The sequence below is a fragment of the Zeus faber genome (genome assembly GCF_960531495.2).
Source record: "Zeus faber genome assembly, chromosome: 12".
Lineage (NCBI taxonomy): Eukaryota > Metazoa > Chordata > Actinopteri > Zeiformes > Zeidae > Zeus > Zeus faber.
In genome coordinates, this window is record NC_137196.1 from 10,519,582 (window position 1) to 10,542,781 (window position 23,200).

General features: G+C 44.9%; 3 protein-coding genes across 5 annotated transcripts; all 3 read right to left on the reverse strand.

Moving 5' to 3' along the window:
- Positions 1-7,278: 7,278 nt before the first annotated feature.
- LOC307238372 (RNA-binding protein MEX3B) lies at positions 7,279-10,573 on the reverse strand (the record flags this gene model as incomplete). The annotated part of the gene is made up of 3 exons (XM_080011307.1): positions 7,279-8,511; positions 8,688-8,932; positions 10,030-10,573. 3 exons carry the CDS (start codon positions 10,571-10,573, stop codon positions 7,279-7,281), a joined length of 2,022 nt encoding a protein of 673 aa, XP_079867433.1.
- A 1,157-nt stretch (positions 10,574-11,730) lies between these two features.
- LOC307238378 (methyl-CpG-binding domain protein 3-like) lies at positions 11,731-19,375 on the reverse strand. 2 transcript variants are annotated; one of them, XM_080011318.1, is made up of 7 exons: positions 19,252-19,375; positions 18,191-18,350; positions 14,998-15,135; positions 14,791-14,881; positions 14,469-14,646; positions 12,750-12,911; positions 11,731-12,669 (listed from the first exon to the last, which is right to left on the reverse strand). In XM_080011318.1, the coding sequence occupies exons 1-6, from the start codon at positions 19,263-19,265 to the stop codon at positions 12,761-12,763; spliced, it is 732 nt and encodes a 243-aa protein (XP_079867444.1). In that variant the 5' UTR covers positions 19,266-19,375; the 3' UTR covers positions 11,731-12,669; positions 12,750-12,760. The 2 variants fall into 2 exon arrangements, with proteins under 2 accessions (XP_079867444.1, XP_079867443.1); XM_080011317.1 differs by having other exon boundaries at positions 14,469-14,881.
- A 513-nt stretch (positions 19,376-19,888) lies between these two features.
- uqcr11 (ubiquinol-cytochrome c reductase, complex III subunit XI) lies at positions 19,889-23,058 on the reverse strand. Of its 2 annotated transcripts, none has more exons than XM_080011322.1 (3): positions 22,599-23,058; positions 22,051-22,178; positions 19,889-20,340 (listed from the first exon to the last, which is right to left on the reverse strand). In XM_080011322.1, the coding sequence occupies exons 1-2, from the start codon at positions 22,646-22,648 to the stop codon at positions 22,058-22,060; spliced, it is 171 nt and encodes a 56-aa protein (XP_079867448.1). In that variant the 5' UTR covers positions 22,649-23,058; the 3' UTR covers positions 19,889-20,340; positions 22,051-22,057. The 2 variants fall into 2 exon arrangements, with proteins under 2 accessions (XP_079867448.1, XP_079867447.1); XM_080011321.1 differs by having other exon boundaries at positions 22,031-22,178.
- Positions 23,059-23,200: the final 142 nt, after the last annotated feature.

The window sequence follows — 23,200 nt, forward strand, 5'->3', positions numbered from 1 at the left end:
CGAGATCTTGCAATTTTAAAGTTTGAAGTACACCAACAAAAATGTATAAAGTCTCTTCTATTTACACAGCTCCACCTCTCTCGCACATATAAACACCATACATAAAACACTCTTATTGCTATCCTTATTTAGGTTAGCGATTATGTTCGGTTTAGTAACTATTGTGCATAATCTCAAAGACATTTCACTGCATATATGTATGAACGTGTGGATATGTATGTGACAAATAAACCTCTTGAATCTTGAATCTTATTTGCTTAAATATTTCCCAGGTTCTCAAGCTACGGTCGCCACTAGGACTATGGCTGTGGGCAACAGTCCATCCCAGCTTATTCCGCTCTGTCCTTCGACTCCATTTAAGCGGAAAGCAGTAGCACGTGACAGCCCAACAACGGCGATCTTCACGCTGTGCTGCCGTGTCAAGCCCCCCACCCGCTGTATCGACACACCACACCTAAATAATAATAATAATAATAATAATAATAATAATAATAATAATAATAATTAATAATAATCGCTCTCGCCTGAGTACAGGGTGAAATGTTCGACTCTTTAATTGTTATGTTTTTTAAGATTCGGTTCCTGATGAGTGACTTGAGTGAAAAAAAAAAAAACCCGTCGTTGGATTTTAAGAAATAAAAAAGTTAAGAGCATAGAAAAATAAAGAAATTGAAAAAATTGAAAAGACATAAAAATAATAAAACTTATTTGTTTTGAATGATGTTTGCATGTTTGCGTGCAGAACAATACATCCTCTTGGATAGTATAAATTACACATTTTACTCATATTAATTAGTATGTCTATAAGAAGCAACAAATATGAAATCATAGTTATTTGTGACAAAGATACAGAATTTAAATGGAAATTCTATATTGAACTTGTTTAACTGGTCAACAGACCAATGTCTTTGTGGCCAGAAAATGCATTGTGGGTTTAGAACAGCAGTGGAAGTGACAGATCCAGATGAACGTCCAGGTCCCAGAAGACCAGAAGCTGAAGGAGAAGTTAGGTTCTCTGACTCTGCGTAACTGAGTCATGTTGTGGGCTATGTGCAGTATTTATTCCTTTAGGAGAGTAGAACAATGTTTGGCAGTTTGAGCATGATGTTTTTTAGATGGCTATGTTAAACAAAGTGCATCCAGACAAATGTATGATTAACAGCATAGTTATTTAAGAGAGAGAAAAAGATCGGTATCGGATCGGCAGATGCTCAAGGTTGTGGTACTGGTATCGGAAATGAAACAGTGGTATTGAGCCATCCCAACTTGTTTTATAGATACCCGTACTTATAGAAATTTTGTTAATCAGAGATAATAAGAACAATCTATTCCTCGACATTATTTCATTGGATGCATTCATAAGTTGATGTGAGAATTCGGTCTGAGTATCTTATTTCGCTATGAACGTGAGAAATTATATATATATTACGCTTTGTAACAAGTCTGTTTTGTTGCCTGTGGTTTTCCTTGTCAGTAGAGCGCCAGCCGAGACACCACAGGGCATCGGGAAGTACTTGGTGTACGAGGAGTGACTGCCTGAGCCTTTTTTTAAATCTGCCCTACCTGCTCAAGGAGTCTGGGAGGCACGCACGTGTGTAAAAGGAACCTTCCTTCCTGTGACCCCGGAAGTGCCTCCAGCAGAGTTTACACCAGAGCATGCAAGAGTCGTCTACTTGTGGGCAGCTCCGCAGCAGGGAATCTGCACCCTGGCAAAATCTTACTCTACCCGTATTTTCGTCACAGTGCTACAGTGGGATGTAGTACATGCCATGAACACTGTTACAGAGGTACTTTCTGATTTTTGCACAAACCAAATACTTGATATCCAGCTCGAACAGGTACATAGATAACACCGAGAAAATGCACTCAGTAGAGCGCAGACCTCCACCGAGGAGGCAGAGCCGGTATTCGCCTCCTTGTTTATGTTTGTATGTGTCTGTCTTTCTATGATCCACAGAGCAATGAAGTGGGAAGCAGTGTCTGCATGGAAAAGGGAAGGGCTGATCTGGACTCTGGAATTTCGGGGAAAAAGATCTGGCTTCAAAGTGGCTTCCCTGGTGACAGACTGACACACCCAGGTTCAAAAGTTTATCCGGGAACTGACATTGAGCACCTTCATGATGTGTGGCATTTATGTGAAGGTAGGTGTCATTTGGAAAATGTAGTTAATAATTGAATATTTATCTAGGTTTGCACTGAGCTGTCTTTCTTGGACAAATATCAATATATGTATCTGAATTTAACTTATTTGTTTGATTGACGCGTTAAAACAATTGAGACGTTGGTCTTATTTTTCCCCTCCATTTTGGTCACCTCTTACAGAACCGGACCCAAAAGATGGCAACTTTATTCATCACCCTGTAATCTGCCTCAAATCATTTTGGCCGCATGGATGGACCAGGACACACAGGGCAGTTTGTTTTTTGTTTTATTTCCAGTGAGTTCCCACGACCATACAGCTACAGTTTAAGAATGACTAATCATCCAGTGATTGCTTGTGCCATTGATAAAATAATTTGGGTATACATTAATGGACGTCACTAATATGATTGCATATACGGTGTGCCTTGGTTCTTGGGCCAGTTTTTACCCTACCGGTTTTTGAAAGACAGGCATGCCATTTGATTAGCACAAATGTAATTTCTACACATTCCAAATCAATAAAAGTGATTGTTGAGTATTACGGAACTTACACGGCTCTTTCCTTGATCTTCAGTACATCTATTCTGGGCCTGTTGGAGTATGTGTTATAAAGTGTTTTGGTGCTAGAGATCTAATACTCTACTGATTGTTTATTTATACTTTTAATTGTGGAAGATACCTTTTTTTTTTTTCTTTCCAGACAACATTAAGCTCTTTGCAGCAGACATTCTCACCCTCTGTGGGCCTCGTCCTGCATTCTGCACAGAACGCACCTGTACAAGTAGTTTAATTCAGTGTGAGAAAAGATAGGTCAACCATTTGAGTTGTATTTTTTATATTATGAACAATCGGAGTTATCTGAACAGTTTAGAGCATATTATGTTGCTCAGCTTGTGTGTTGCTACGATGACATTCAGCAATCTGCACATAAAGCTGTCAGAAGACCTGCAGGTATGTGTCGTTGAATGAAACTGACAATAAACCATGTGTTTGTTAGCCTGCATAAATGGGAGGAAAAAAAAATGACTGTTGACTGTGTGATGAATTTGTTGCACACTGAGAGGAACGAGGTTGATTTCCAGGTGGGTCAGTGGACCCTGGAAGCTCAAACGTGTAAGGCTGTACAAGTCCAATTAAGCTTCTAGAGGGAGTATCCATTTTTCGGGTCGTGTGGCATTTGGCACTTCAGAGGCCGCACCTCTCCTCTGATTGGGTACTGCCTCAGCACAGAGGGAACTGCCTTTTTTCCCCACAATTTTGAAACCTAATCCATATGCACTTGGTGATTGTTTTTTTGTTTTTTAAATCATTCAAATTTGACTGGGTGGTTAATAACACATTTCCTGTGGTGTGAGAAAATCAGAAAACATTTATTTTTGCTTTACAGGGAATTTAAACTCGAAATAAATAAGACAGACACGCAACTTAGTTTTACAGTAAAAAATGAAACCAAAAACAAGACTTTATTAAAGAAGCATAAAAAATAAAACTCTTGATACATTTCTCATAACCGTCAACTCAGCTCAAATTATATGATTATACAATTTTTCCAGCCCACGGTTAAAAGGTCCATAAACTTTCAAATAAAATATATTTCAATTTTAAAATTTCTTCAATAATTTTTTCTCATTTTGTTATAAATTGCCTATAGGTTGTACACAGAAAATAAGGAGAAAAAAAAAAAAAAAAAAAAAAAGGAAAAAAATAAATTTGAAGTAATAAAAAGGGTCACATTATTATCTGGGATATTCAGGTAAGCAAATAAATTGTAAAAATAAAAATGTGTAAAAAGTTTTTTTTTTTCCTTTTCTTAAAAATTATTAGCCATCGCCCGGTGGCTCATCAAGACATGCAGATGATTAACTTACAAATAATGATACATGTTCTTTGAAAACTACACTTATCTTCAGTTGAGTCCTTTTGAAAAATGAGATCCCAGTGATTGTATTCAGGGCACACACACACACACACACACACACACACACACACACACACACACACACACACACACACACACACACACACACACACACACACACACACACACACACACACACACACACACACACACACACGTTTGCTGACACTTAAATTTTGGTTCTGCATACAAAAAAAAGCAACAAAAAAATTAAAGCAAAATCAGGAGAGTGCAGGGGTGGGGGTGCATCAGCCTCAACTGGCAAGGCTCTCTCCAAAATAGGTCAGAGGTCACTAGTTAGCATGCCTTAGGAAACCCTGTTTTCAATCCTTTGGGGGAGGGGAGGGGTGGCTAAGCTCAGTTTAAAATAAAAATAAAAATCAGCAAACAGTGTGAGAATATCTGTACCTTTTTGTTTTGATTTTACCGAGTAAGCTTCTGTACATTACCCTAACATTCTCATGGCCAACAAGATCCAGGTGCAACACCAGACTCTACATTAGAGCCACATGGCTGGAAAACGCACACAAAGAAAGAGAAACAGGACAGTTTTCAGATGATGGGGGGGGGGGGGGGGCTTAAAGATTGGCCTCAACACAAACACATACAACAGTCATTATTTGCCTGCTCGTGTAGACACATTCATAAAAATAAAAAAAAAACATGGGGAAAAATCCAACATCAATCCTCATTAGGGAAGGGTTGCCAGTTTTGACGTCAAGATGAGGCCAGCTTAAAAAAATAAAAATAAAATAAAGACAACAAAAAAAAAAAAAAAAAAGTCCCTGCCACTACCGTTACGTTAAGTAGAAGGATTGTTCTGAAGCGTGGTTCAGTAGGGTGTCGCACTAAAGCACCGGGGGGACGAGTCGTACAAAACAGCACTAGTACAGCTTTTCAAGGCATTATTCCCTCTGTGTGTGTGTGTGTGTATGTGTGGACAGACAAAAAAAACTAAAAGAAAAAAAAAAAAAAAAAAAAGACCATTCAAGTCATTAAACATCTCCGCACTAAACCCTGTCATCCAGAGGTACTGTTCCCATGAGAGCGGTTGATGCGTCGAATAAAAACACCAGCGGAAACCTTGCGCCGTCACGGAAAAAGATAAAATAAATTTAAAAAATTCATCGGGTATTTGACGCATTATTACGCGGAAGGAGAGGACGCTCGATGGGGACGGTGCCTACCCTGTAGGCAGCGGACTTAACGGAGGATCGACTGGAAGGGACAGACACATTCTGCAGCTGTTTCGGGGTTTTTTGTTTTATTTGAACAACGTGGTCTGGAAGCCCTGGATGACCTGTAGGTTACTAGCTGCCATAAAGAATCAGTTGGTTATTTTGTTTGCTGCTAAATCAGAAATCATAGGAAGCCCTTTTTTGTCTTTAGTTTTGTTTGGTTTTTTTTGCATTAGTTGTCGTTTTGATGTCCGTCGTCATGGCTTGTTCTGTTAAAAATAAACTAAAAATTTTAAACAAGGGCAGAAACACTGAAAAAAAACCACCACTGGAGGCAGAGACCTGTGAGCTCACAGCACGAGATTTAAAAACATGGGAAACATTAAAAAAAAAAAAAAACAATTACAAAGAGAAGATGCAACCTGCCTTTTAAGGAGTTACTAATTTTCTGCTGTTAGACAGAGGGCAAAACGTTGACGGGGGCGATTTGCCGCTTAGTGCATTCAACGAGGCCGCGGGTACAGCTCTACATGGGGACGTTCCACGGAGCCTTTAAGAGTGCCAAACAGCTTTGCTGCTTAAAAAGTGGGGGTGGAAGACCTAAATGTAAAGAAACTCAATTGTAAGAGCCGTACTCTCTTTTTTTTTTCTTTCCTTTTTCCCTTTTCTTATTTTTAGGAGGGGCGTAGCAGTGCATTCGAAGACGGCTCGAACCAACTAGACAAAAAAAGAAAAGAAAAAGAAAACAACCCTTATTGATAGTTTATGTAGACGAGACATTCATGTGTGTGGTGGCACAGAAAAGCCCATCTCACCCTGGAAGTCAGAACACGTCGGCCACACACTTGACAGTCACGAGTCGAATCAGAGGAAAATAAAAGAAAATAAAAAGAAATGCAGACAAAAAAAAAATAATAATAAAAACACTGGGTAACGGCGTCGAGTTGTAACAGATCATCGGCGAGAGAGGACTTAGTGCATATGGATGGATGTGGGGTTCGCGTCACAAACACATTAAATAATCATTCCGAAAATGGGACGCAGTTAACGGAAAAGTTAGATGGGGCTGGATGGTCAGGCAGATAAAACGGGAAGAGAGAGAAGAAACCCGCCTCGGAAAAAAAACAAAAAACAAACAAACAAAAAAAAAAAAACATTCTTCAAAGTTAACGTCAACATCGGCGATTAAAAAGGAGAATACGTTTGTTTAACAATTAGAAAAAGTGGGTCCCCCCCCCCCAATTCTGGAGGTTCACAGCGATTGAGAAAACAGGACGCTATGTTAAGAGAGGTGCCCTTGTTTCGCGTCGGCCTGGCCCTGACTGCTTTCGACCGAACTCTGAGCCTGGGGGGGGGGGTAAAACAGCAACCACATCCCATAATGATACAAACAGCGTGAGAGTGGGAGAGTGAGAGCACGCGCGCGCAAGAGAGAGAGAAGGATCGTCGCTTAGGGGTTTGTTGGCGACCCCCTCGGGGAAAACGCTAAAAAGGAAACGAGTAGAAAAATCGTAGGCCTTATTGACAGCTTTCCTCAAAATATATCTGTTAAGTACAAAAGTGCCCAAAAGGGAAAAAGGCAGAGAGAGAGAGAGAGAGAGAGAGAGAGAGAAAGAGAGAGAACGCAGACAGACGGAGAGAGATCTGAAGGAGCCGGAGCGACTGAAGGCCTGAAGAGAGTTAAGACACTGGGTTCCTTCTGCTTCTCCCCTGCCCGTCCGCACTGCGAAGACCACATTCTATTCAGCTCACTCGCAAAAACAAGTCCATAGAGTTATTCTTATTATTATTATCATCATTGTTAATAATCTCGACAGCGTTGTCGGCAATAAATCGAATGGGTGTAGCATTGTCTTGTCGTACTGCGGGTGTTATGGTCCGTCCTATGTGTGCGAAGATCATTAGTGTGTGTCGTCCCGTTCTCTCCCGGTGCCATTCAGTTTTAGGTTGTTTTGTTTTAAGATAGTAAGACAACTTGTTTTGTTTACCCCCCTCCTCCCCCCAATGGGGCCCCCTCCCCCCACGCTCCGCCTTGGGCCCTTAGGAGAAGATGCGGATGCACTGCGTGGTGAGTGTGTGGCAGACGGGACACTCTGGTTCGGCTGACTGGCAGATCTGCCCGGCGCACTCCATGCAGAAGAGGTTGTGGCCGCACGGCACCAGGGCGGCCGTCACCTCGCTCTCCAGGCACACGAAGCAGTCCCTGTTTGCGCCGGGGCCAAGGCCCACCAGCCCTGCCACACCGGGGCCCGTCGCCGCCTTCAGCCGGCTCAGCATGCCGGCGCTCAGACCCACGCCGCCGCCGCCGCCCTCCGAGTCGGTGGGTGAGCCGCCTGGCAGGGACGAGGCGGAACAGGAGGAGTAGCCGGTGGACGAACCCCCCGAGCTGGAGCTGGAGGCGCCGGAGAAGGAGCCGGCGCCAGCGCCGCCCGACTGCAGCCAGGACAGGGTGCTGAGGGGGTCACTCTGGGCACGGCGGGCCAGCGGGTGGTCCAGGGGTCCCACGGCGCTCTCCTGTGGCAGCGTGGGGGAGAGGCGCGGGGTGATGGCGCCGCCACTCAGACCGCTGCTGTTGCGGCGGAGCGGCTGCTGTTGCTGCTGGCTCGACGACTTGCCGGCACCGCCGTTAACAAATGGTGCCCAGATGTTGGAAGCACTAAACTCGAAGCCCAGTTCGTCAGAGGAGGGCAGGCCCGGCGTGGAGTCGCCCCCGAAGGTGAAGCCCCCGGCGCTGCTGGAGCCCGTGCTGAAGGGACTGGTGGGGCTGCCTCCGTCCTTGGCCTTCCTGCTTCCGCTGTAGCCCTCTGAGCTCACCCCGCCGTTGTGTGCGTGGTAGGAGGCCGAAGAGGACATCTTCCGACCGGAGGAGTGGTGCACGGACATGGGCGTGGGTGTGGGCGTGGGCGCGGGTGCTGGTGGGGGAGGCGGAGGAGGGGGCGGAGGGCCTGAATGGTGGCCGGTGGCCCTGGACCACAAGGCAGCCCCAAGGCCCCCGCTCAGGGAGCCCAGGCCCTCCAGGCTGACGTCGGTTCCGTTGGTGTGGAAGTCGTTGTCGCCCTGGAGGTCGACGAAGGCCCCCGTCCGCAGTGTGATGTGGGTCTCGATCTCCTCGCGAGCGCGGTCCACATTCTCCGGCATGCCCGTCACCTCGAACACCGGGTCCTTCTCCCGGCTGGGCGTGACGATGTAGGTGTGAGTCTGCTGCTGGATGCGCTTGATGGTGGCGCCCTTCGGCCCGACCACCAAGCCAACCACTCGGTAGGGCACCCGAACCTGCAATAACAAGGACCCACTCAAGGACGTGCTGGAGCCATGTGTTCGTTTATAAAAACACTAAAATCTTAATTTAATCAGCGTAATCAGTGATCGCAATGTAGTCACTACTTTGATTGCCATAATTATCATCAAATTGTCCTTCCAACACATCAAATGGAAGCCCGACAACATACCTGTATGGTGGTCTGTCCCGGCAGGTGGGGCGGGCCGGGCAGGGAGCCCCCGCCTCCAGCCGCGGTGCCCGCCTTGCAGCGCGATGCCCGGATCATGGAGAAGTGCTCAGCGGCCGAGACGATCTCGCGCTTGGCCATCTCCACGTCCTCCCGCCGCCCCGTCACAATGAACACCGGCTCCTCCCCTCGCACCGGGGTCTTGATGTAGGTGTTGGTTTTGGCGCGCAGGGCCTTAATCTTGCAACCTTGTGCGTCGGCGGGGAGGGAACAGACTCGTTGTTGTTGGTGTTGAATTGCAAAAAAAAAAAAATTGCTCAATCGTATGCAATGGCGAAAAACAACGCGAGGTCAATAAATGAATAAGAGAGAGGGGGGGGGGGGAAGCTAATGCAAGAATAAAAACAATGGATTTATATTTGGGTCCCCAGATCAAAGCTTGCAATAGATGGGCTGCCTGTTGTTGTTTATCTCCACCCAGTGTGCAGCGCTGTCTCTTTAAGTGTGAACGGTTTATTCCCTGCGACCAATAGGGCGCACGGTGCGTGATGTCATCCTGGGAGGCAGAAAGCATGGCTCTTTCAAACAAAGAGAACAATGCCATAACGCTGCCACATCTGCGCCGCTCCGCACTAAAACAGATCACACGCGGGGTGTCTGGCAATAACCATCAAAATAATAATAATATTAATAATAGTATTAATCACAGTAATAATAACAATAATGATGAAATGGAGAGCCAAAACATGAATTAGTGAATGGGAGCGGCTGGCAGACGCACTGGGTGCAGGGCGTAACACGCCGCCCAGCCCCGTGTTGTTGCGTCTGTCCCGCCTTGGCCTCTATTTTCCACTCAAAAACGTTCCAATCGCGACAATAATCATAATTCCCGACAGTGGGTGAAACGCGGGGGGCGAGCGTTAACAATATTTGGGGGTCGCGATGCGCCGGAACGGGACGATCGGGTGGCTTTCCTTTGTGTGGCGCAGGCTGCCAGACATGTCCAGACTCCCCGACAATCTGCCGCTTTGTCTGACCCTCTCCCTCCCCCCTCCCGCTCCTCCTCCTCCCGAACCTCCACCCGGCCATTGTCTCCCTGCACTTTTACAGGGACATGCAAATTAAGGCAAGCGTGCACCCCCCCCCCCCCCTCCTCATCACCCACATTATGTAAGATCGTTAAATTAAAAAGAAACACCAATAAACAGGTCACGAGCGGGAACTCAAGCACAATACGCTGGGTTTGCGGTGGAAACTTCACGGAGACCCTCCACCCAAACAAAGAGCTGTCTGGGGTTTATCACCGCCGGATCAGAATGACAATAAACAACAGCATCGCCCTCACCTTGTCTCCCCACTATCTCGGCCACATGCTCGGAGCTGGGGACGGGCACGCACTCCGTCATGTTGACGCTCCTCTTTCTGCCGCACAGGCCGGAGCTTTGTTCCCCGTGGATCGCGGGGTGCGAGCCGGCCATGTGGTACCCGCCCGAGCCGCCGCCGCCGTAGTACTCTGGTCCGGAGGGCGACTCCGGGGAGCAGGAGCTCGGGGAGTCCCGCGACCCGCCGCCGGGGTGGTGGTGGTGGTGGTGGTGGTCCAGCATCTGGAGGTCCACGTAGTTCTCGGAGCCCGTTCCCTGGGTGCCGTCAAGCGGATCGACCACTCCTCCTCCGCCGCCACAGTCTACCTTGTCCAGGGCCATGAGGGACAGCTGGTCCAGGGCGAAGCGGAGCGCCTCTTGGTGGTGGTGGTGGTGGTGGTGATCCTCTTCCTCTTCCCGGGACTCGTGGTCCGTCTGGTCCCGGGGCAGAGCGACCCCGCCGCGGTGCTGGCTACTCACCACCACGTCGTGGTCCATGATGTCGGGGTGGAATAAAGGGCTGGGCATAGTCCCCCCCGTGGATCTCACATCAGATCTAGGGTGTCTTTGGGTGAGGGGTCTGGAGTGAATAAAACACCGAATCGATCAGACACCAAGTTCCCCTCAAAGCGGAGGAGCAAGTTGTGTTGTTTTTCTGGAGACCTCGGATGATCATAAACAGCCTGCTTTGTCTGCTCAGCCACACGAGTAAGGAGGATCACAATAAAATAATATCACATTTAATAATCATACATCTACATATCGAGATTGCACGACTATTCGCCATCATTTCTGGGATAAATACACTTTCAAACAATTTCCAAGGAGCCCTCTGCTAGCTGCTTCCCCGGGCGGCTCTCAGTCACGTTGCCGACCCCTTTGTTTGGGAGCACCAGGGCTAGCTATGCTAAGCTAGCCGTGTGGGCTAAAACCTCCCCGACTTCCAGACAAACCGCACACACCAGACAGGGCTACCGGGGGGAAAAACCCCAACAAAACCCAACTTTCTCCCGGCTTACCTCGATCCCGATCCCTTCCCGTGCCGACGCGGTGCTCCCTTCGCTATATAACCGGGAAGGAAGGAGGAGACCGGGGAGCGGAGGAGCTAACACGCCAGACCGGTGGGAGCGCTGGGAGAAAAGCGTTCTAAACGGGGAAGGGGGAGAGAAAAAAAAAAAACACAGAGGACACCCCCCTGTGTGGATCACTACTGGGTTTTTTTTTTTTTTTGTTTGTTTGCTTTTCCCTCAAGTCCGTTCCGAGCTCTGTCACTGTCCCCTCATTGTCTGGAGCAGGCTGGAGAAACTCCCGTGCAGATGGTTGGGACCGGACAGTTTGGAGCCTCTTTGTGCGGTGCCCTGAGCCGCTCCGCCGCCTTTTGTCTCTCCGGCTGCACGCCGCTCTGCCATGACGTCACCCGCCGCCCGACAACGGGTTCAAAGGTCCACCATGCCATCAGATGCTTCTATTATTATTATTATTATTATTATTAATTTTTTGGGGAGGAGGGAGTGTGTTTTTGTTACATTCAAAAATCTGCCCCATTAAATTATACGATTGTCACTCAATATCGATTTTCTTTGTTGGGTCATGACGAACACACCCCGAGATGCTCCTGCGGTCCATTGTGGGTGTTGTTGTGAATGACCAAAAATGAAAGTCACAAAGGACACAATCCACACGAGTTACAAAAAGAGTTGGATTTATTTAAACAGTGTCTGTAAAGAGGTACAGAGAACAATACAAAATTCATTTGACATGAGGTACAATCGAGAGCACGCAGCATATTACGGTTACACTTTTTCAGGGTACACACATTTTCCCCAATGTTTTTATGTATTTTTCTCCACCATTTACACCTTTATGCTGATGTAACCTCCGTAGAAATTTACAAATATTTGCAGTTTTAATCCCCTAAAATGGATAAGGGAATGGACTTGAGAAAAAAAAAAAAATGCTGTAAACACAGGCAAGATGGATTTAAAAATAAAAGAGGAACGTCTTCCCATGTAAACATTTGAAACAGCGATCACATCAAAACCCAATTATTCACAGTAACTGGAGTACTGTGTGCGTGTAACATTACCAGCTTAACACCTCAAGGGCACGCGCACCTTTGCCGGAGAAGGTCTTAAAACAGCGAGACGTTCTGACCGAACAGTTCGAATGGAACTGGGTGAGCTACACGTTTCTGTCCAACTCAACCCGAGAGAGACATCCACACACAATGCGATGGCTCTCCTCTCACACGTAATTCACTTTGCGGACGCCGCAAAGTATTTAGCACCGTTTGTAACTGTCGACATTCTGAAGTAATAAAAAGAGGTAAACATGAAATAAAACTGAAGTGGCAACATTTAAACTAAACCATCAAGTGTATTAAAAAAAAAAAGGATAATAAAAACGAAACAACATCTGCATCGCTTGGATGAAATGTAGCTTGCTGCAACAGGACATGCAGGTGGGATTCAATTTAGGTTCACATTTGTAACAAAAAACGGGTCTAAATGGTACATCTTCATAACGGAGGTCATTTAAAGTCCTTTATAGGAACGGAGAGAAGAACGCTGCTGACGGGCAGATTCCTTTTTGCAAAAGAAAAAAACAAAACAAAACAACAACACCTGTGAAGGAAAACAGAGCTGTTACTAATGCACGTGTAAGACGACAGAACAGAAAGTCACGCTGCGATCCGTGCACCTACGTGTTCCTCGGCTATGACTTCTCCTCGTCGGGTTTCTCCTCTTCGGTGGCGCCGGTCAGCGCTTTGGCCTCAGTAGTCTTGTCCTCCATGTGAGCCAGCATGTCGGCCATGAGCGCTTCCTCCAACCTCCTCCTCACGTTCTGCACCAGGTCCTCCTGCTTCCTGTGGAAACAGCGGGTGTCCACTTCAGACCGATCAGTAACGTCCTACAAGGCTTTCGGCGGCAAAGCCGATCGGAACCAGGCTTTATTGGCCAAGTGTGTTTAGACACGTATGCTCAGTTTTTGTACAGAACGTACAGCAAATTGCAAAAGAAGCAAAGTCTTTACATCTATAAATATATACTGTACACCAAGTAAGATCTATCGGGGTTTCCACTCTCTTCAAGTAATCCTTTTCCTGGAGATTTTAAAGGACCTACACATGTGTGATATTTAAGACCCTGTATGCTCATACACGTAGTTACACTCTCACAGTCATAATCACTTATTGTGGCCAATTCTACCTCTTCTCAGGAAAACTGCGTATGAAGGCATCTCAATGTCAGTTTTGGGGCAGGTTAACTCACAATGTGCTAAGTTCTACATTTCTCATGTTCTGACCTGAGAAATGTGGAAGTTAGCGCGGTGTATGATAGAGCGAGGTTAAGTTGCAGCTTAACCTCGACCTGACAGGAAGCTAAATCAGCCAAAACCGAGGAAAGAAAGTTTCCAGAGTAGAAAGATTCCAAGTTTTATTCATGAAAATGTATTTCTATTCATATTTGCTCCAAAATGCATGAACAACAAATAATTTTGTTGCACATGGAATACAACCTTTTCAGGACAGATTTTTGTTTTCCAGAACATTTAGGCATATTTTTGTCATATTCCGTGACTTTCCCCCATGACTGGAAAACTACTTTGCAAAACTCCAGGTTGAGGTGAGGTGGGAACCCTAGCCTAAACCCCAACCCCAGCCTAAAGCTGGAAATACTGGTTGTATAGTATTTACAATGAGTGCAAAATAAATAATTGTATTTTTATGTAAAAATATATTTTTTACATTCTTTTCTGTTTGTTCTGCAAGTACTAAAGGTCACTGAAAACCAGAGTCAAATTCCTTGCATGCAGCAGTAGATTAAGTACTCTGAGCTTTTAGTGAAGTTAAAAGTACAATTATGCACACACAAAATGACTCTAGTGACAGTGAAAGTACCGTGTTTTTGAATGTATTTGCTCTTAAATGAACTTAAGGTATTAAAAGTACTTGTCATATGCAGTCTCTATAATGCAGCATATCCTGATTGGCTTTTGATAGATATAAATCCTGATTTAAAGAATGCACATGGATATAAATCCATATTTTCCAAACTAAATATATACAAATATAAATCGAATTAAAAAAAAAAAGTAGTAGAGTTAAAAGTAAAGATAGAGTTGCTTTGAAACGTAGTGGAGTTAAAGTCTTTGAAACTGTATCTACTCAATAAGTACAGATAGGTGAAGAACGTTTGTATGCAAGTGTACTTGGCCAATAAAACCTGAGCAGCATATCTCATGAGGTGGAGCGTACATGTATGACAACGTACAACTCCAAACTTTTATGTGCCGCTATTTTCCCCACTTTCTCTAATACATCTGACAGTCGTACAGAATCAAAGCAGTGTGCGTGTGTGTGTGTGTGTGTGTGTGTGTGTGTGTGTGTGTGTGTGTGTGTGTGTGTGTGTGTGGGACCAACCTAATGTCATCGTCGGTCACCATGAAGGCCTTGCAGAGCGGCTGCGTCGTGTTGAGCCACACTCCGGGGTTCTTCTCCACGGCGGCGGTCAGCTGTCCGGTGACCGGCGTGGGGCTGGTGTGGAGAGCGCTGGCGATGGCCGACAGCAGAGTTCTGTCCGTGCAGACAGGCCCGACGCCTGCCAGGCATACAAACAAACACACAAACAAACACACAAGGGGGAAAAAATATGGCACAGAAACTTTATTAGCGTCATCGGATGCACAGGAAACGGATATAAGGAGCTGGAGGCAGTTACGCGATGAGCCACTTTCCACCGCACCCTGTAAGCCCTTGGGCAGGTCCATCGACTTAACCAGCTCCTCCGCAATGTCGAATGCGCTCAAGCCGCTCAGCTTCCTCTCCCAAAATAACTAAAGAGAGAAAAAAAAAAATCCAAACACAAATATAAACAAAAAAAAAAAACCAAAAAACTGAATTTGAACACGCAAGGATTTTTGAGCGGTTTTGGGTTTAACTTTTTGCTCACCTGTTTGGGTTGCTCCACGGCCTTATGCGGGTCTACCTTCACCTTGTTGTTGGGGTGATTCGTTACCTTGGTTACTGGCTGTTTAAAGATGGATGCCGTCTGTCGGACTGGTAGTGTTGTGTTTAAGTCAGGTTTAGCCTTCAGAAACGGAGACAAAAAAACATAAATTGGCAAATCTATTCTAATAGTAAAATTATTATTGATTTTTACCTAAACACTTTTGGTATTATTCTTTTCAAGACTGACTTTTACTCTATACAGCATTTCATAAAAACACAGCTAAAACGATAGCGTTTTCTTCCCCAATCCAGACCCTGTCCAAAACGCTTGGATTATGCTGTATTCACACAAGACCTCTGAAGGTGTCCTGTGGTATCTGGCACCAAGACATTAGCAGAAGATCCTTCAAGTCCTGTAATGCTGAGTTCAGACTATGCGATCCTGGCCTAATTTTCCACTCGCCCACAGGGTTTTGGAGATCACAGAGCAAAGCCAGAGATCAGAAAAAAGGACAATCATAGTGCACTCCCGTGAGGGACGAGCATGTAGTGTGAACTATTCACAAGGCGATCCGACTGCTCGCCGATGCTTTGCAGATGGCGGCGAGATATCAAGCAGATTTAATATCAGGTCGTGTTGGGCTTGAGTCCGGAGTGACACAACGAGCTACAGCCAATGGGTGCAGACATGGCGTGGGGGGAGGGGAGGAGTCGAGAAGGATAGATAAGAGAGACAGGAGAGCACGGAGAAGCAGTCAGAAACACACAACATAGCTATTTTACTTTTATTTTCTAGGTTTTTAATATATTTCTTAATTAAATTCAGCTTTTATTAATTTTTTCAAGTGATCACAAATCAAACAAAAAATAAATAATCCTGTCCCGCGTGGCATGGTATTGCGTCATTTCTGGTGTCACTTCTCGCGTGTGTTCACATAGTTCAGGAGACCCGACAGACTCTTTGGGGATTCGTCCTGGTGTAAGGTCTTGTAATGTGTGACCCCCTGTCACTGATCAGTCATGTAGTGTGAAACCACAACGACTACAATATTCCCGATCACAAGACAGAAAGTTGTGTAGCGTTAACAGTACAACGATCTGACCACTTTTAAAGTTGTGCTGTGTGCCAATGGCATAAATTGTGAGGTGGTGCCTCCATGGATCTGGCTTGTTGTTCCAGCACATCCCATAGATGCTCGATTGGATTGACATCTGGGGAATTTGGAGGCCAAGTCAACACCTTGAACTCTTTGTCATGCTCCTCAAATCATTCCTGAACATTTTTTGCAGAGTGGCAGAGCACATTATCCTGCTGAATGAGGCCACTGCCATCAGGGAATACCGTTGCCATGAAGGGGTGTACTTGGTCTGCACCAATGTTTAGGTAGATGGTATGTGTCAAACTAATGCCAGGACCCAAGGTTTCCCAGAAGAACATTTCCCAGATCCTTACACTGCCTCTGCTGGCTTGTCTTCTTCCCATAGTGCATCCTGGTGCCATCTCTTCCCCAGGTTAGTGACGCACATAGACCCGACCATCCACATGATGGCAAAGAAAACGTGATTCATCAGACCAGACCACCTTCTTCCATCGCCCCATGGTCCAGTTCTGACACCCAAATGCCCATTGTAGGCACTTTTGGCGGTGACCAGGGGTCAGTTAGTATGGGCATTCTGCCCGGTCTGTGGTCACGCAGCCCCAGATGCAGCAAGCTGCGATGCACTGTTTAACTTGTTACATTTTTCAGCAATTTGTGCTACAGTAGCTCTTCTGTGGGATCGAACCAGATGGGCTAGACTTAGCTCCCCACACGCATCATTGAGCCTTGGGCGTCGATGACCCTGTTGCCAGATCACCGGTTGTCCTTCCTTGGACCACTTTTGGTAGGTACTAATCACAGTATACCAGGAACACCCCACAAGACCTGCCTTTTTGGAGATGCTCTGACCCAGTCGTCTAGCCATCACAGTTTGGCCCTTGTCAAAGTCGCTCAGATCCTTACAATTGTCCATTTTCCTGCTTCTAACACATTAACTTCAAGAACTGACTGTTCACTTGCTGCCAAATATATCGCACCCCTTGACAGGTGCCACTGGAAGGAGACAAGCAATGTTATTCACATCACCTGTCAGTGATTTTAATGTTGTAGCTGATCGGTGTATTTATGGATATTTTTATGTCGTTTGGAAAGAGAGATCTGTTGAGATCTGTTTCTGGTAGTGATCAATGATCTGTTAACTGAGTGATCAATGGCTGATTACCTGGTTCCACTCGCAATAGAAGCCCTTCTTTTAATATTAAATCATTCATATTTAATTTTATTATTATATAAGTAATAACCTGTAGCCGCAACTTTATCGGACCATCCGCACCACCGCCACGTCCAAACCCTTCATCTGCTTCCTTGCTACAGCCCCCATGCAATTGATAAATAGAAAAAAAAACCTTTTATATCAACGCACGATTTTTATTTAAGCCATTTAAGCACAGTATTCCAGAGAAAACGCTATCTACGGGGTCCGACTCCAAAGTCCAGGTCTATGGCATCGGCAGCAGAGTCGGCTCTTCATCTACGTAACATCCGGCTTTAATTTCGTCGCAGAGGACGTTGCTGTCCTCTGCGACGAAATTACTGCCGGTGTTCTCTTGCTCTTGTCCACTAACATGACTTGGCTGTCTCCCGTGTTCCATGTGAATGCAGCATTAATCAGCCTCACAGACCATAGTTTTGCTCAAAGTTAGAATTGTGCCATTTTATACAGTAATAACCTGATTTTGGGGGGGTTGAAAGAAAAAAAAACTATTTTTTCATACTATTTTTCGTCGTTTATAGTACCAAAAATCTGAGAGATATTGGGACAAAACCAGACTAAATTAAGGACGTTGGATTTGTACTTCCAATGTCATCATAGCTTTGTTTATTGCATATGTCCCTTTTCTTTTACCGCTCAAACTTACTTTCTTATAATCAACACTGTATCAAACCTAAAAATGTCTGAGTCATCTTTGTACGGCAACTCCAACCAATTTGCAGAAATCTTATGTTCAGTACAGTCTACTGGAAAGACTGGCGATTGGTTGATTGATTATATTGCGGTACAAAGGTTATTTATGCAACTGTGATAATAATTAAAGGAGTGGATGGAGATGTTGACAGTTTAGGATTGTGTGTGTTATCCTCGCTCTGTCTCACCTTGATATGATTGCTGTTGTCATAGCGATGCCTGTTGCTTTGCACCTGCACTTTGGTCATGAGCGTCCTCCCTGTGGAGGAGTCCATGCCGTGCAGCGCCATGTGTCCTCCCAGGCTGCGGGAGATGTGTGGCTTGTTCAGGAAGCGCTTCGTGGGAGGACTAGAGGTAGAGATTAAACATTAAGTGACTTAATCGAATGCTGATGGTTACACACGGGCAAAGATAGATAGTTTCACGTGTATTGATCAAATGCACAGAAACACTGTGCAATGAAATGCTTCAACGACATTCACACAATTCAAGCGATTATATAGAAAATGTAAATGTAACTTGAGGTTTGAAAAATAGCGCAATAAGTGTAAGGTAGGATAAGTGCAGTGCTACAACAGCGCACATAAAAATAACAGACAAAAATAAAGAAATACAAAAGAGCAATAAAAAGGGGATGTGCACCAAGCCAACAGAAAAAATGAGAACATACAATACAAAAAATATATTTATAGAAATACACCGAAAAATCAAAGCGATAAACAATAAAGTAAAAATTAACAAAAAAAACTATCAACGTCCACAGTGTAAATGATAGGAAAGTAATCAATGGTTGGCAAACAATCATAGAGTTAAAAACACGAGTTCTTAGTATTTACTTCCAATTTGACTACTTCGTCAAAGATCGTGGAACTTCGTCACTCGTGCGTTTTGCAGTGACTTGATATGCATCTCAAGGCCGATCATGCATATGTAAACAATGTGTTAACTCCAGCTAATCAAGCTAGCTGATGTTAGCAGGAGCCAACCGAACGGTTAACCGTGCAAGGCTGTTCGCGATCCGAGCCGCACCATGTACTTTAAGTCGCATTATGTCGGGGAAGTGTGTAAAGTTTCTACTCGAACTTTTTGCGACGTTAACTCCGACAGTTTAACCGCTTTACGTTTAGCCAAACACCCCCTCCAGCTAGCTCCACACATTAAGACATGCGCCCGTGCATTCCTGCAGAAAATCAAGCGTTCCCTCCGGCGCCTCCCGCTCTGTCCCGGTTCGTGGGCGGCGCTCACTCACCTCTTTCTCTCCATGTTTTTGTGTCTTCTCGGTTGACTTTTCGGACCCTGGAGGACGAGACGCAGGGAACTAAGCGGTGGACTGGCTCTGTGCGGAGGATTTTGTTGTCAGCTGTTCCTTCCTGCTTCCTCACCTCCGCGCGGATCCCTCCGCGAGACGCCGCGCGACGACCGTATTCATCCGCCCCCCGGATTACCGTTAACTAGTTCCAGTGGAGAAAATCGGATCGAGACGATCTGCTCTGCATGAATAAAATAGGAAAACTAGAAAATAAATTAAACCATTTATATTGCATTCGTTTATAAATATATTGTTAGCCATTCTGTTTCATATAATTTTACCTAAATCATTAACAGTTTTTACACACACACACACACACACACACACAATGTAAATTAACACGTTTGTGTATTGGTTAGGTTTGTTTATTAAATTTGTATTTTTTTTCTTTTGAACCACTGTTTTTGTTGTTATTGTATATTTACTAACGCCGCAATTTCAGGGATGAATAAAGTACCTATGAATAGAACAAAATGATCATGGATTGTTACTCCTTTTAGCTGTAGTTTAATTTTCCAATCTACTTCTCGAGACTTGACAATTTGTGGAGACTAAAGAAACACTGACACAATTTAAAGTATATATATTTTTTTATTATTACAATAGCTTTGTGTTGAATCATTGTAACCAGGGAATACCGCAGACTCAGCCAAGACACTCTTAAGCGCATTACTGTTGACAAGATGACATTTGAACCATCACACACAGCCCCAGCACCTGCTAAATCAGGTATATGTCGAACTGAGTACCAAAACATTGTGAAATCTGACAAAACAAACCTCAATCTGAGGAATATGGTGAATAACACATAAAAGGGTCCACTATTTATGATATATTGATTCTGAATAATAACTTGGCAACTTTATACAAAAGGTGACAATAGGCCAATGCAGTTCAGATGTAGTCAGGTTGAAAAGTCCCCTGGCGTCTCCCTGCGCGCACCGTTTCCAAGTGTTGTTCTGATGTCGGACACAATTGTCAGCAGCTCCTGGTGTGCATCGTCAGACTCCCATGCACACAGTCACTGACCTGACAGAAGGAAAGAAAGCACTTCAATTCATTCACAGTGCTGTGATAAAAAAAACCATAACAGATTGTGCATTTCATCCATCAGTTCAGATAAATGACTGAAGTTGCTGGTGGTCATTATCCTGGAAAGGCTTACGATGCCATTTCTAAAAAGGTATCTGGCTAAACCACAATCAGAGCCATATTGTTCAAATAAAGAAAGTTGGGGACAGTAGTGGATATTCCCAGGAGGGACAAGAAAAAGGCCTGAAATCATCTAGGGGAGGCCAAAGAACCCTAGAACAACAACCGAGACTCTGCAGGTTCCTCTCACATAGGCAAATGTCAGCGGAAATGACACCACCATCAGAAAGTCACAAATAAGTATTGTTCCCTCCAACACCTGCATGATTGCTAAGAGTTGCTCTAAAGGAATGTTGCCTTTTATTTCCACAAGGGGGCACTGGGTTAATTTAATCAAATTGATTTCTTTGATAAAGAAATTTAATGTGTATCAAAATAATGGTTGGCCCAAGGTCCCTTTTATACCTAATATTAGGTTTTGGTTGAGGATCAATAACATGTGTGCATGGGTGTGTGCGTGCGTGCGTGTGTTTGTTAGGGATCGATGGTACAGTGGGCTCACGGTTTGGTATGTATCACGGTTTGAGGGTAACGGTATGGTTTCGGTATCTTTATATTCAAGAAAAAAATGTTATATATATTTTTTTAAAGTTAAAAGGTGTAAAAATGTTTCTAGAGTAGTCTGCCATAAATAACTAGTGTAATGCTCTTTGACAGGAGTTCGGGTTCATTGGTGGGTTGTTATAATTTGCATAACTTCATCTGATTGGAGGTTAGGGGTCCAGGATAGTAGGTAATTCAAATATTAATTTTACACACACACACACACACACACACACACACACACACACACACACACACACACACACACACACACACACACACACACACACACACACACACACACACTGAAGGGGAGGCGAGTCCTCACTGTTCTGCTGATGTTGCGACCATAATTGGTCAAAATAGTTTTAGTTCACTAGGCTCAATGTTTTATACAATAAATAAATAAGTAAACACAAATTCACGAGGCCCCAAGCATGTGTCTACCTTTGCCTTATGGTAAAACTGCCTATGCCGATAACATACATGTCCAACAATTTAGCCAGAGTGCCCAAGGAATTCTTTAGGGCATTTCCATCTCACCCAAGAGAACTTTATATTCTGAAGTTCAATCCAAACACATTGCCCTTTGAATTCGTCTCTTCATCTGTAGTCTCTGTTTTGGTTGTGCAGAGAGTATTGGACAGAAGATTTTTTTTTGGCCTGTATTATATTGCATTACACCAATGTACAATTCAGGGGAAAATGAGCATCGAATAGTCACGTTGGGTAAGAGATTGCACTTATAATTTTCTTAACAGCATACTTGTAATTAGTTCAGATTTATAGCTTGCTCAAACAGAATACAGTTTCCGACATGAAGCCCGTTTGGATGTGATTGCTCGGATACTTGTGAATTTACAACTACAGAAATTTAAATGTCTGATTAACAACAAAACCTAAAGGCGTCCAACCCCCCCTCCCCCTCCCCCTCCTTCACACCGGGGAAAGAATGTGAAATTTAGTTCAAATGTCACATTCAGTATGGATGATAAAAAAAAAAAAATCCCTTGGATTGACACACCTGAGTTATCGCATACGTACAACATGATCAGTCGTCCTTTGCGAACTTGTTGTTGATGTACGGCACATAATCCAGGAAGAGCCTCCAGTCTGTGAAGTGGACCAGAGCTACCCCTCCAGCTGTGCCCCACACTGCCATGGTGGGGATCCTGTACAGCCAAGAGCGTTATCGTTATTGACAGTACACCTCTTGAAACACAATATTGATGCTCACCTGCATCGATGTGACTTGGATACGATAACCTATCCAGCGTAAACAACACCCCAGGCCTGGTCCTCTGCTGACTAGTTCATCTTGAGGAATATTCACTTTAAACGCATCTGTTTTATTAAAACACATCTAAGGAATCTCGGCGTGGCGGGAAAGAGGCTTAGCAATTGACGTGCTTTAAACATAAATTGCGGGGATATTTGCTCGGTACCCATGGCGAATTCGAAGAGATTCCGAGTTGAGATGACTGATCGGACGTTGTGACCTTAGTACGACTAACTACCCTGCCGATGAGTGCTAGCGAGGCGGCTAACACCAGCAGACCGGGTTCAACGTTGAACAGTGCTCGGCGCCTCACCAGGATTTGGTGATGGCCACGTACTTGTGGCCGACCAGCTTGCCGATCATGTCCTCTGCGTTTTATTCTCCTTTACGGGAGAAGTTCGCCGCCTGGTTTGTAGCGAAAACTCGAAAGGGTCACGTCGGTGGCCGAACGCTAAGCTACGCTAACGTCTAATGCTGCGTTCCAGGCCCCCCCCGGAAATCGGCAATTCGGCGCGAATAATTAACTGCGAATAACAAAGGCGGATGAGCTGGCCAAAAGTCACAACAAGAAGGGAAGCTTCCCCGGATCGGGTCGCAGGATCTGGGCTTCAACCCTCGACCCTAAACCAACATTAGGGACCGAACCGAACAGAAATAACGCCGCGGAGACGGGACTCCCGAACCCATCGAAAACAAACAAACAAACAAACAAACAACAACAACAACAAAAAAAATCGACACAAAAGAATACGCGGTGCCGCCGAGGCCGGGAGATGGGCCGAACCCGAGCCGAGGCCCCTCCCCCACCCTCCTTATCAGGTTTCTACCAGGCCGGACCTTATACAAACAGTCACGACACATCCTGATCCCATCGTGATATGATTGGGATCCTCATGATGTGTTGTGACAGCTTGG

Bases quoted from the DNA above. Each gene is read 5' to 3' on its own strand.
- uqcr11 (XM_080011322.1), bottom strand. From the start codon at position 22,648: ATGATCGGCAAGCTGGTCGGCCACAAGTACGTGGCCATCACCAAATCC. The intron at 22,179-22,598 runs GTGAGGCGCCGA...TTGGCTGTACAG, and splicing joins GTGGCCATCACCAAATCCTG to GATCCCCACCATGGCAGTGT.
- LOC307238378 (XM_080011317.1), bottom strand. The intron at 15,136-18,190 runs GTGAGACAGAGC...CCGTTTCTGAAG, and splicing joins ACAACAGCAATCATATCAAG to GCTAAACCTGACTTAAACAC. The intron at 14,882-14,997 runs GTGAGCAAAAAG...TTCTCTCTTTAG, and splicing joins CCGTGGAGCAACCCAAACAG to TTATTTTGGGAGAGGAAGCT.